This window comes from Phallusia mammillata, chromosome 5 (assembly GCF_965637545.1).
Source record: "Phallusia mammillata chromosome 5, kaPhaMamm4.hap1.1, whole genome shotgun sequence".
Taxonomy (NCBI): Eukaryota; Metazoa; Chordata; class Ascidiacea; order Phlebobranchia; family Ascidiidae; genus Phallusia; species Phallusia mammillata.
In genome coordinates, this window is record NC_137256.1 from 9,326,147 (window position 1) to 9,339,293 (window position 13,147).

At 36.8% G+C, this 13,147-nt stretch overlaps 1 protein-coding gene across 1 annotated transcript; it reads left to right on the plus strand.

The window, feature by feature from the left end:
* The first annotated feature begins 423 nt into the window (after positions 1-423).
* LOC145230426 (intraflagellar transport protein 81 homolog) lies at positions 424-13,035 on the plus strand. The gene is made up of 14 exons (XM_080095851.1): positions 424-653; positions 963-1,176; positions 1,761-1,820; positions 1,890-2,021; positions 2,474-2,643; positions 3,522-3,639; positions 4,026-4,214; positions 4,958-5,101; positions 5,633-5,813; positions 6,059-6,246; positions 8,846-9,004; positions 9,891-10,013; positions 11,678-11,770; positions 12,725-13,035. Exons 1-14 carry the CDS (start codon positions 493-495, stop codon positions 12,836-12,838), a joined length of 2,046 nt encoding a protein of 681 aa, XP_079951977.1. The 5' UTR covers positions 424-492; the 3' UTR covers positions 12,839-13,035.
* The last annotated feature ends 112 nt before the right edge of the window (positions 13,036-13,147 follow it).

A 13,147-nucleotide genomic window follows, 5' to 3' on the forward strand; every position in this document is an offset into this window, starting at 1 on the left:
CAGTGGAGGCTTCGAGAGGCTAGACTACTCTGGCAAAAAAACATAACTTTGAAACAAACTGGCCAACACTAGACTTTAAATACACAAAAAAAGATCTGACAACAAAATTGTATTATTTATTATTTCGGTGTCGCTGGCAAAAAGCCTTTAAAAACAGAAAAGTTCTGCTTTTCGACCAACCGCTTGAAATACGGGCAAGCTGATACGAATGTGAGAGTTTTGTCGAAAGATGTTGAGAAACAATTGCTTTTAATTTTTAGCTCTTGTTTAAGCGATTTTTCAGTGTGCTACAAGCCATTTAGGTGCAAAAGTGCGTTTTGTTACAAATACTAGCAGAGTTTTTGATATTACTTTAACAGTCAGTAAAGTAATAGAATTTCTGGTGCACGTTTATTTTTCCCAAAAGTGCATGTTGTACACTTGTACTCAACAAAAACGTGCATTTTTAGGTAACAACATTAGTTTGGAGATTGTGTGTGTAAAAAAATCACAATGACGGAGGAAGCAAAACGAATTGTAGAACTTCTAAACAAGGAGCCATTTAAGAAAAATTATAATCTTATTTCTTTCCATTCTCTTGGTTCTGAACAACTTCTACAATTGCTTAATGATGTCTTTGGGGAAATAGATCCAGATCAAAATGGTGATATAAGGTAATTTTCTTTTAAATAAATAAATAAATAGATTTTTGAAGTCATATATGTTTTCTAAAACTAGAAGTAGACAAACTTTCTTAACACAAAATGGTTGCCAAGATAGTGGACACAAAATAAGTCACACACGATTTCCTTCACAATGCATATATTTTAGAAAAACTTGTACATTTGATTTTTCATTTTCAAACCTAAACTAACATGGTAAATGAAAAAGTATTATAGACAACAGATTTAGTTATTGTCAACTTCCCAAGGATAAAACCAAGCAAAAACATTACCTAATTAACAATAGTAGTTTGTTTTCAGAGATGAGGCACCTGAAATGAGAGCTCAACGCACTTTGACATGCATCAAGAATTTAAAATATGTACCACCAGCTTCAACGGATGTTTCAAGTTTTCGTCAAGGCATTGTGCTGGGTGAAAAACCAGTTATTCATCCAATATTGAGTTACTTGCTGACGAACCTGGCTGCACTCAAAACAAGGGCATACTTGGCAAAGTATTTGGTGAAACTTCAGGTATTTACCATATTTACTTTTTTCCGCATTTTACCGATATTTTAAATTGTGTGATAATTGTATTTCCACTTCTCTACCAATTAGTCTTGTTGCTTAAAGCATGGGTCGGCAACCTTTTTTGCACTGCGGACTGTTTTTGAAAGTGATATATATCGCGGACCGATCTTCAAAAAACTACAAATATTTAGCAATAAAATGCTCAAATTAGTTTATCATCTCAGGGATACATGGGCAAAATGTTTCATAGCATTTAACCTGAAAAATTGTAAGGCCGGTAACGAACTCCTCGCGGACCAGTACCGGGCCCCGGACCGGCGGTTGCCGACCACTGTCTTAAAATATGTAGCTTACGAATTTGGGATTAATGGTTGATCTTTTTAATGCCTGATTATGAACAGCATTTCAATTCTAGTAAAGGATGGTCAAAAACAATAATTTGATAAAAAAATCTCTCCTAAATGCAATAAAGTTCTTAAAATACCAAGCAAACTTGTAAAAATTGAAAAAAAAAACAATTTTGTGCTGTATAAATGTTTTTCATAAGAACATTTTCATCAAACTAATACTGTAAATATTTTATGAAGGTACCAGATGAGCTTCTTCATGATGCTTCTGATGGACAAATGCAAGAAGCATGGACTAAGGTCAGAAACAATGATTTAAAGTTGAACTACAATTGAGACATCAATCTAACAACATTTTCTTGCTTGTAGTACTTGGAACTACAGTCCCACTTTCAAGACATTCACAAGGAGCTCAAAGAACTGAAAACTCAAAGTCATGGCACAAGTGAAATTAAACATGACATCAAAACAATGGAGGAGGAAAAAGAAAACCTCACCAGGGTAAACTTGTGTTTAAACTTAGTTTTAGTCCCTAATTTGGCATTTACACGATATATCACAGCAATAACTTTCAGTGACTTACAACCATTAGACCCACAAAAGTCGCACATTGGAATACAGTAGGTTTAGAAAAATTTAAAAATGAAGTCATCTTATTTATCACAATTTTCTGACTTTTGGTTTTCTAGAATTTGATTTATATATAGTTGATTGTTAGTACAAACATAGGAAATGGTCATAAATTGATGATTTGAATGATTTCTTAAACAAAGTAAAAGTGATCTGTAAAAAATGATTTGTCATACTGCTGTAGTGCTGTATAACTTAATTATGAAGCACCATGCACAATTGGCCAGCTATTGGATCTGTAATTTCTCGTGAAGGTAAATGTGTTTGTTTGTTACCATTACCAAATTAAGTAAGTAAAGTCACATAATGATTTTTTATTTCAGAAAGTGGAAAGGGCAAGAAAGAAAGCGGAGGGAACACCAGAGATGGCCGAGGCTTTACAAGTGGCACAGCGAATGCGCAAAGAAAAGGAACGTGGAGAAGATTTGCAGAGAAAAATTCAGCAACAACGTCGGTTGATGCAATCCGCTGAGCAGAGACTCCAAAGAATGAAGTACATTAAAAATATTTGGGAATAATAGAATGTCTGTTTTCACCATTATTTAACTATTATTGTTTAGTGCAGGGATCACCAAACTTTTTTCATTTCACCGCAGGCCGGATAAGTTTAATAATAATTTGCACGGGCCTGATAGTTTACATGCCTTTGCGCCGTCTTTCCAAACTTAGGCCGCAAGGTGATTTTTATAGGGGCGCCAAGATATGGTCTTTCTACAATCCCATTTAGAATCTGGTGATGCAACTGTTAAATTGTATGGTTTGTGTCATATTATGAGCAATGCTTTTATGTTGCATCACAAGTAACAAAAGAAGGCAATTGTTTGCGCACAAGTAACACTTTAATCTTGTCTGTGACGTAACAAACTGGCTTTGGATCAATCCTGGGCAGTGTAGTCCTATGGAACAAGGTAATATCAACTTTTGTAAGGAGTAGATTAATTTTTGAATGTTACAAAGTCATCAATACGATTTTGCAATCCAAAAATGAGGTCAGAGGCTGGATGAAATGACCTCCAGGGTCGGATCCGGCCCGCAGGCTGTAGTTTGGTGACGTCTGGTTTAGTGTAAGAGTTTTTACATGTTTAAACACCGAAAGACCAATGGTATGGTCAGTTTTTGCCCAAACCCCAATGTCGTGCCTTTTACCATTCCTAGGTATGCGTGATAATGTTACAAACTCTGTATTGTAAGAGTTTGTCAACAAATATTGCTTAACGATATTTCACCAATAAGGGCATCATCAGTTGTCCTCATTCAAATAGAATACTCTGTATTTGGGATATTTGATTGAAAATGCTTGGTGAAATTGATGGATTAACCGCCCCGTTTTTTTACTGTTTATACTGACAATTCTGTTTCTGTGGCATGTAGGCAGCAGGTGAATGAAATGAAACAAACTGGTTCTGATGCTGCTCCGGAAACTTTGGTTGCAAGAATGGAAGAAGAAAATAAGCTCAACAGATATCTGGTTGAAGAGAAAATTCCAAAGGTAAAGTTTGTGATTGGCTTTTGTCAGGCAACAAAATGTTGTCTGCTAAATAGTGTTTGTATTTCCATAAACATGCAGACCACACCCTTAAAAATGCTCAAATTCTTCACCATTTAACAATGTGTTATACAGCAGTTTTGTTGTGTACAAAAATTAAGCTGGTAATGGTAAAACATTCCAATGACTTTGCATGCTTCTCTATGCCTTTGTTGCTAGCATACTGTTTTCAGTTTTTCGAATCTTTCTGCTTATTCGCAGATACTGACGATGCTGTTAAAGCGAAATATATGTATCTTTAAAACTAAAGGATGAACGACTAAATGTTTTTTCTGAACTTACATCCTTTTGTTAACATAAGTTTTGTAACTTTGTGTTTCTTTTTTAAGGAAATTGAAATGAAAAGGAAAACCATCACTGATCTGCGACATGTTGCCATGGAACCTGTGACACAAAGAGACTTGACAACTATCGAGAATGACATCAACGACACCACGGCACAGATTAACCGACTGGTGGAAAAAAGATTGGTGAAGGGAAACCCAGCAAAAGATAAACTGGCAATGTTCAGGCAACAAGTAAGTACTGTATTGTGAAATAAAAAAATTTCAGCTATGTTTAATGGTTTAGGTATTAGGCATTTAGACATTAGCTTTGCTATGTAGGAATCTTCTTTGAAACAGCATTTAATGTTGTTTTTCCTATATATTTTTTTATTTACCGTACTAGCCAATCAATTGTCAACACTTAATTCATAATTCATTGCATTTTCACACACTTAAACTAAGAGCAAATGCAATAAAGTTATGACTACAATTGGTCATCGAACATTTCAAAGTAGAAGTCAAAATCATTGTTAAATTTACTGTGTTGAAGTCTAACAGCAACTAATGTGAAACAATGTGTCTTTTAATGGAACTGCCATGTTGGTGTGTGATTGCTAACCCTGTATAAATCTACATACTAAGTCAAATCAAATATCTAAATGCAAAGAAAATCTTTGCCACATTGGGCACCACACATAAATATTTAGCTCAAGAATTCTGGGCAGGTTGTTCTGAGGAGACATTGTACTCGTTTGACCAAGTATTGCTCATCCAGCAGTTTTTATTGTAAACAATCGACGTTTCGACGTCCTATACAAGACGCCTTCATCAGGATAATGACATAACTTGCAAGACGAATGTCTTGTATAGGACGTCGAAACGTCGATTGTTTACAATAAAAACTGCTGGATGAGCAATACTTGGTCTAACATTATGCCTGGCAGCAATAGCTTATTTCATTGTACTCGTTTTTTTAATTATTTGGTTTTATTTAGGCATCAATTCTGTCACACAAAAAAGAGGCAATCGCTGAAACTGTGCAGCAAAAGCGAGAAGAAGCTGCAGCGATTGAAAGAGAATTGTCTGATAAGAGAGTCAAACTTCAAGAGTTGGGTGGAGAAGTTTTAAAGGGTGACGAGGTGAGCTTATTGCGTAATGTTGATGTATTTGCTGGTTTACTTTGTTTTTTTATGACAACTGTTAGTGACTTTAAATAAAGATACACTTATGGCATTTAAAGAAACTTGGCTACAAAAAAGATTGTCATAAGTTTAAAAGTTTGTTAAATAAACATTTTTCAACGCGTTTTACTAATGATGACTAAACAATTTTTCAAACGGTCTGTTTCTACAAAAGTTTTTAAATTTGTTAAGGATCGTAAAGCCCAAATCATGGCCTAATTGTTGACATGGCTGCCCTGTGCTTAGAAAGTTGAAAATTAAAATCCCTTTTTAACTTTCATTTTTCCCAAGAAAAAAACTTTGACAGGGTTTGGAAAAAAACAGCCAAAAATAAACCAAAAACAAACCAAAAATAATCGATTATAAAGGAAAATTAGGTTAAATGAAGGATCACATCTAAAGCAGACAGTAACTTTCAACCTATTTTTGCCTGTTTTGTTTTTATTTAAAATGCCAATGTTAACAAATGTGTTTGCGTTGATTCCACAGTACAAGAAATATGTGGCCAAACTGCGCATCAAAAGCAACCAGTATAAGAGGGATAGAGCAGAGTTGGCTGAACTCAGATCAGAACATGGCGTTCTAAGTAGGACAGAGGCGATTCTGCAGAAAATTCATGGACATTCTGAAGGCCAACTGACTGCAGCTGAAAGCCGTAAAGGCGTAACAGGTCAGTCATAAAATCTTTGTTGTGCTTAAAAGTGGTGTGTAACTACAGCATATACGTCTACTATTGCTTACAGCGTTTCTCAGTATACTCAGAAAGCTTGTATGTATGCCCAGACACATGAAAATCTATGTTGCGTATAAAACTTGCGTGTGGCCACAGCGTGCACATCTATTGCTGCTCAAAATCACACCTAGTGTATCCAGAGAGCTTTTGTGCATGTCTTCAACCCTTGTATTGCAAAACAGGATTTCGTGAAACCCAGGATGAACTTGAGAAGGTATCAGCAATGAAGAGTGAACTTGACGACATGAAACACCGCACGTTGGACGATATGTCGGATGTTGTACAAAAACTTCATACAGTGATCTCTGAAAAGAAGGCAATGCTCGCACCGATCATCAAAGAGCTACGTCCAATGAGACAACAGTGCCAGGTATATTGCTAAAGGCCAGTTATTGCATGCGTTTTGGTATTTTTCTTTTTTGTTGTAAATGTGTTACTCCTTTTCGTGGTTCTACACTAATAATGGGGGCTACGTCCCTTTCATAATTCGCTACAGCGACGTAACACAGAATGGCGGTATCAATATAAAAACGTAATACTTTTATTTTTTATTTTCATCAACATTTTACGACAATCAGGCGACAGTTCGAAAACTGAATATTGTCCTTTGTCGTGCCATACAGGCCGTTTAGGCTAGGTCTGTGCGTATTATTACACTACAGTTTGTTGGGAGCAACAGGCTTAAAACCAATACCTAATTAAATCTGTTTGATGCCATAACTGGACATCAGTCACTGAAGAACTTGGGCCTTTTTTTCTTCCCAAAGTTTGTCCGACTCGTTTTTCCATCAAATGTTTGATGGATTTGGCTGAAATGTACACAGATGGTAGATATAGTTATGTAGATGTGCATCCCACTTTGTTTTTGTTGATAACCCCAGTATTTACCCCGCTAGCCCCCTAAAATGGGTATTTCCCCCCCAGAAGTTTGTCTGACTCGTTTTTCCATCAAATGCTTGATGGATGTGGCTGAAACTTATACAGATGGTAGATATAGTTATGTAGATGTGCATCCCATTTTGTTTGTCCGGATAGCCCTAGTATTTACCCCGCTAGCCCCCTAAAAGGGGTGAGTTTGTAAACAATGTCAGAATTGGCTAAAATTTGGATAGCTTGTAAAGTATGCCAATTATCGTTATTGCGCCATTGCAGTTCGGGGGTTGTTAACAGCCCTTTGACGTCAGAAACATTAACGGTTGTTGCTCAAAACACCTCTAGTGGTTGAAATCTTAAACGTTGGCAGATTGGATTGAAATTTTGCAGTACTATTGATTGAGTCATTGTGGTTTTTATATATTTTTTAGTTTGTGTGTCGAACCCAATTAGTTGCCCTACTAGCCCCCTAAAATGGGTCAGTTTTTCAAAACGTTAAATAGGACTTACTTCAAACAATATCTGGGGTGAATCTAATTTTATAGTTTGTATTCTACATAGTATTATTATTTAAGCCCAGTGCCGATCACTGTGTTTTACCTTACAACACCCGACTTTCTCAAGGTTATCTCTTGAATTGCATTATTTTCAACTTTGCATGTGTGGGGACCCATGAGTTTTTGCCTGCAGAAACGACTTAAAGTTATAAAAGACGATGGCTAATATGGGACCCAATACAAAATAAGCATAGGAAATATATTTATGTTTTAAAAAAGGTTATAGTGTATATGCAAGGGCAACTTGTGCTAAGCCACCCTTCTAGTTTAAATGCCAAAATAAGTTTCGCATTTGTCAACACGGCGTTACACAGTAATACAAGTCAATCCATCATCATAACGAGATCTGACCTTTCCCCCAACACGTGAAGGTCAAAAAGCCAATAGGCGTGTGACGTCAGACAGTAAACAAAATATCCGTGACATCAAAGCACGAAACTTGCTCGCGATGACCAAGTCACGTGACTCAAAGCACGGTTCTTCGATAATGGTGCAATGTCGAGCTGGTCACATGTTGGGTCATGTTTGTGATTGTTAAAGTTGTTGTCGAAATGACCACGAGTGCTTGGTTCGTGCTTACTTGCAGGCAAATTCACCGAGGGAGACTACAACGTGAAAGCTATAATTCATCGAAACATGACTTCTTTCTCTGAAAAGCTAAACACAAGGCAATGCGGCAAAATGAAGTTAAAATATACACAAGACACGAAAAAGTCTTTAGGAATGGCATCAACAACAAAAAATATAAACAGATTTGTATTTTCCTCTGATCTCTTAACCATTGGCTTTATTGTCACAACACAACAAACTATAAACTGTCTTCATTTGCTCTTTACAACACTTAAAATCGGTGGTTCTCAACCTGTGATACGTGTACCCTAGTGGTACGCCGGAGTTTTTCAGGTGGTACGCGAGTAGTTTATTGCTGTACTCAATTTAAGTCAGATCAAGAATTGCAATTTAACTGGCCCAACTATTCAACTGCTTTGGGCGAAACTCGTGTCTTTGACATTGTTTTGGAACTGCTAGCCTTACTGGTTTCAGAAATATACTATCTAGTCAACAAAAACAGGCTTGGTCACCCATTCAAATAGGGTTCAGGTGGTACGCAGCGATAAAAAAAGATTTCAAGTCGTACACGATTAGTATGGGATTGAGAACCACTGTTTTAGATCGATCAGTGAGTAGTGAATATTTAAAAAAATAATTACACTTTTAACAATTGTGCACTTTTAACAAAACAAAAAAGTAGTTTATAGTTTTACCTCAAAATTTAAGCAACGTTGCCGAAATTTCGAACAAGTTTTAAGCATATTTAAAACGTATAATACAATTGTTGAATTATTTTTTTAAATATTCACTATTAAAGTACATAAAACACGACCTTTTAATGGCAGAAATCTGAAACGAAACCCGCTTTTTGCTTAGCAAGTGTGACTAAAATGTTAAATGCTGCCAGTTTTCACACAAGCAACGCAGTTCAAGGTCGTTACGTCACCGCCTAGCAGCAGCATTTGACCTTTCACTTCCTAACAACAGGAAATTGCACAAGAGCACGAAGAGCGCAAGACGCAGTACGACAGCATCTCCGCTGGCCTCGAGTCAAACCGAGCCCAACTTGAACACTCGGTGGCGGCATTGCGCAAGGAGGTGGCTGAATATGATGGACGGTATTTCATGAATCAAAGTCTGGCCAAGGTAAGAATTACAACGTGGGAAAATAAATTGATGTTTATGGCATACAAGGTTGTGAAAATTTAATGCAATTTTTGATTTCGCATTTAATGCATTTTTCAATTTAATGTGACCCCTTGGCAATGTTAACGTCGTGTTGTGGCCAAGGTATGAATTACAACGTGGGGAAATAAAAAAATTGAAGAGGTTTTGCATGCAAGGTTGTGGACGCATTTTAAAGCAAAAGTGGCTAAATTCAATACAAATGTACTGTTAACGTCATTTTTGTAAACCCCCTTTGTTAAATGTCAAAAGATTCCAAGGAAATGAAGAATATAAAATTATCACAAATTGAAAATGCGTGTCAATGCAATCAGCTTGTTTAGTGGGAGCTCACAGGACCCAAATGTCCAATCAAAACCCAAAATCAACTTCTAATTTTTTAAGTGGATTTTGACAAGCATTGCATGGTCCAACTTGTACGCAAATTTTTTTATTAAAGCCAATCTACAAAACCTGCGAATTTTTTCACTAATATACTCTGTTTGTGAAATTTCTTAATTGTACAGACCATCATCGTACGTCAGGCCTATTGAATGCGTTGTACCGAATCAGCCGGCCACCAAGCACTCACCGTATAGCAAGGCGTAGGCTACAAAAATACTTGGTGACCGGCTGATTCGGTATAACGCATTCAATAGACCTGGCGTACTATGATTTCTGTATGAGTGTGCCGTTATCGCTGGTCTGCATCGACGCTTCAGGGCTGATCCCAGCTGTTCATCTATGCCTTAACTGATTGCACAGACGATTTTTTTTCTTGTAATAATATGTCTTCTTGTAAATTAGGGTTCACCATATTATTTGTTGTGTGCTGTATTGGAAACTAGTTTGATGTCTTGTGTTTCAGATAGCACAAGCTCAGTTGGACAGGGCTAATCAAGAGATGAAAATGTACACGAGTGGTGATAAGAAGAAATCGTTTCGGGAGATTTACAACCGAAAAATTCAAGAGCAAGAAAATCTCACCAAGGTAAAACTGTCTGCTAAATAATATCTGCTTAAAGTCTCGCAGTCCTATTGGGGCAGACATCGAAATTTGGGCAAAGATCCTAACGCACCCCACGAGAGACCCACATTTAGCGATAGGTTGCACAAAGAGCGAAATTTTAGAAGCTAAAGTTGGGTATAGGCTTTTTAGGAGGATTTTAAAACTCTTTGATTTAAAATTATGGAATTTTAGACACGACAGAGTCGCTAAGAAACTTGTATTAAAACAAATATGTTGAGAAAAGAGCAGTGGTTTAATCCTTTTCCATTTTTGGAACCCGGTTTGAAGTAATCAACCAGTTCTTGCTATTTGAATCGTATACCTATTTGAATCGTATACATGTTTTGGCGAAAGACAAAAAACAATTTAAAAAATGAAATTCTTCTATGCAAAACATTAACCCTAAAACAAAGTTAAGTTAATTTAAATCAGAGCAAAATACGTATATCCAAGGCCAAAATAATTTCGGTCACATGCATAAAATTACGTAGTGTTTTAAATAAGTCAAGTGCGGAAGTGACGAAATTGCAAATTCGTGACGATTTCAATTCACAGAAACAGCTGGCTAATAGCGAAATCATGACAAGCAAATTTATTATACGCGCTTATCGAACACTGTTGTACATTGGACCGAAGTATTATGACCTTTAACTAACTCTTCAATGATATTTGTATCACCATAAAACTGAGATGCCTAGATAAGGTTCATCTGTGATTTGATGGTGTTTGCGATAAGTGGAACTCCCAATGTGCTGCCTTAACGTCAAATCATATGGCAATGTTGGGGACTTTGATTAATTTTGAGTTGCCATTCGTAGCACGCTGTTACGCTGTATGTTCATAAATGCCAAGCAACTGAATATTGTACTGGATATGTAATGCACAGTCAGCTTGTTAATTGGAAAGAGTTGATACTCGATTTTATACTCGGTACTCGACCAAACCTACAAATAGTGTAGATCATAGTCTAGTAAATCCAAAACCTAGTCTATAAAACTCCAGGCCAAACAGAATCATATTCTGTGAAAAATATGTTCTGTGCAAATATTGTGTATTGGTTGATTCTGTTTGGCCGGCGGTTTTTGGATTATGTTGAATAGAAGAGGACAGTATTCACCGAAAAACGACTGTAGGGGTTGATCTTTAACTATACTTTATTTCTATAGTCTAGTTATCACACTGGAACTTATTTCTTAACCTTGGGTGTTGGAATATTAGTTACACTGCTAATAATACAACAAGAGGTGTCAAAACCTGTTGGCATGCACAGGGTAAAACGGTTAGGAATTAATGCAAAGAGAATCATTAGACACAAAACAGTGCAAATGGGGCTACGATTTTGCTGTTTTGTCTTTTATGAGCGACGTTATAATGCAATGGACATTATAGTTTTCAATTAACTGGTTTCTGAGGCCTTTGTTTTACTGCATATTAATACTGGAGTCATTTGCTTTTGATCTTATGGCCTTCACAGGCTCCAAAGGTCAATTAGAATACGCTACACCAGTCGGTATAGGCTTTGATCAATGGCGCCAAGCATCGACTGTACAATCGTTGACAAATATCAGCATTTTGCCTTACCCGGGTGTGAGATCTGGGCTTGAAGGTCACGTGATATTTCAAAGTCACGTGTTTTGATTTCGTAGACGCTCCGAGAACAGCAAAAGAATGTTCGCGAAAATCATGAGACCGATGCGAAACAAATGACCATGTGGAGCGATTTGGACACACTTCTACAGGTAAATGCTTCGTTTTGTTACCTAACTTGTATAACCAGTGGCAAAATGTGAAAGGAGGGTGCTAAGATGTTCGATTCTATACCAGTTGGTTTAAAACACAGGGTTTGGGACCCAAAATGTGATTTTTTTTATTTGGGGGCATTTTCATTACAGGTTACAGCCCCAAATTTTATTGGTGTTGTGTAAATAAGGCCGCTGGTATTTTACTGCAGATTGGGCCGCTGGTATTTTACTGGAAATATAGCCGCTGGTATTTTACTTTTTGAGACAAAAAGCATTCTTTTTTGGTTACTATACGACACTTTAACGCCGTCACTTGCAGTACACATCACACAATAAACCGTGTCTTCGAAAATCAGCTACGTCATCGCATCAGTATATGTCACAAAATGACGTGACACAAAAACAAAGCCCGTTACATCTGAAAAATTCATCAATCTCTCCGGCGTAGTTTATTTTTAACCCAAATATCACCATAATCGTGTCCACAACACCTAGCGTAATGTGATGTATGTGTGTTTTTAAGGTTGTAAATGGCAAACAAAATATTGGCTAGTTGTAACTATTTGGGATGGTGTGACTCTAACGTTTAGAAACTGGTGTTTTAATGAACTGTGTTTATAATAGAGGTTTAAATTTGCAAAGCTGGTAAAGTTGGGCAGCCACAATTATTAACCGAGGTTATTAATTATAATTGGACTGTTTTGAGAACAACTTGGCCACCTTTTTATGGAAACGCGTTTAAAAAAATAGTCGTTCACGAGAAAAATTCAGAATCCATCTCCAGTAAAATGTTAATGTTTTACAAATAAAGTATTGATGCCAGATATATACTGTATGAACAATAATGGCTCTTCGCAGATTTTTATGGTGAAAATACCAGCGTTCAAATGTCCTACAAGAGACACCTTCATGACGATAATATAGCATATTGTTGATGTTTTATTTTTACAGTGCAAACTGCGGCTGCTGCAACAACGTCGAAACGACGTCAGTCGTCAGAAAAGTTCTCATTCTAGCGCTTTGTCCATGAGCAGGGAAGGTAGTCAGGACAGAATGGTTCTTTGAAGGCACCTTCAGGGGTACACAGGCCCTTCTGTGACATAACAAGACGTGTTGACCATCAATCAACGTGCCGCGTGTTGTGTCTGGGGGATTTGCGTACAACATTGATATTTCGCTGTAGTTTCTTTCTGATTTTTGTTGTTTTATTTGTACTTTGTCTTAAATCCGTTTAATGAATATTAAACCTTGCTGCGACGAAATGCTAGTCATTGGTTTTTGGACAATTTTGTGCCCTTGTCCGTTTGTATGTTAACAGTGGCGTCATTAGAACAAAACGTCAGTGCGCAATGTGTGACGTCATATTGTAGCTTT

What these genes read in the sequence shown, in the direction of transcription:
- LOC145230426 (XM_080095851.1), top strand. Translation starts at nt 493, where the DNA reads ATGACGGAGGAAGCAAAACGAATTGTAGAACTTCTAAACAAGGAGCCA. An exon ending in GATCAAAATGGTGATATAAG is followed by an intron (nt 654 to 962) that starts GTAATTTTCTTT and finishes GTTTGTTTTCAG; the next exon opens with AGATGAGGCACCTGAAATGA. An exon ending in AAGCCGTAAAGGCGTAACAG is followed by an intron (nt 5,814 to 6,058) that starts GTCAGTCATAAA and finishes ATTGCAAAACAG; the next exon opens with GATTTCGTGAAACCCAGGAT.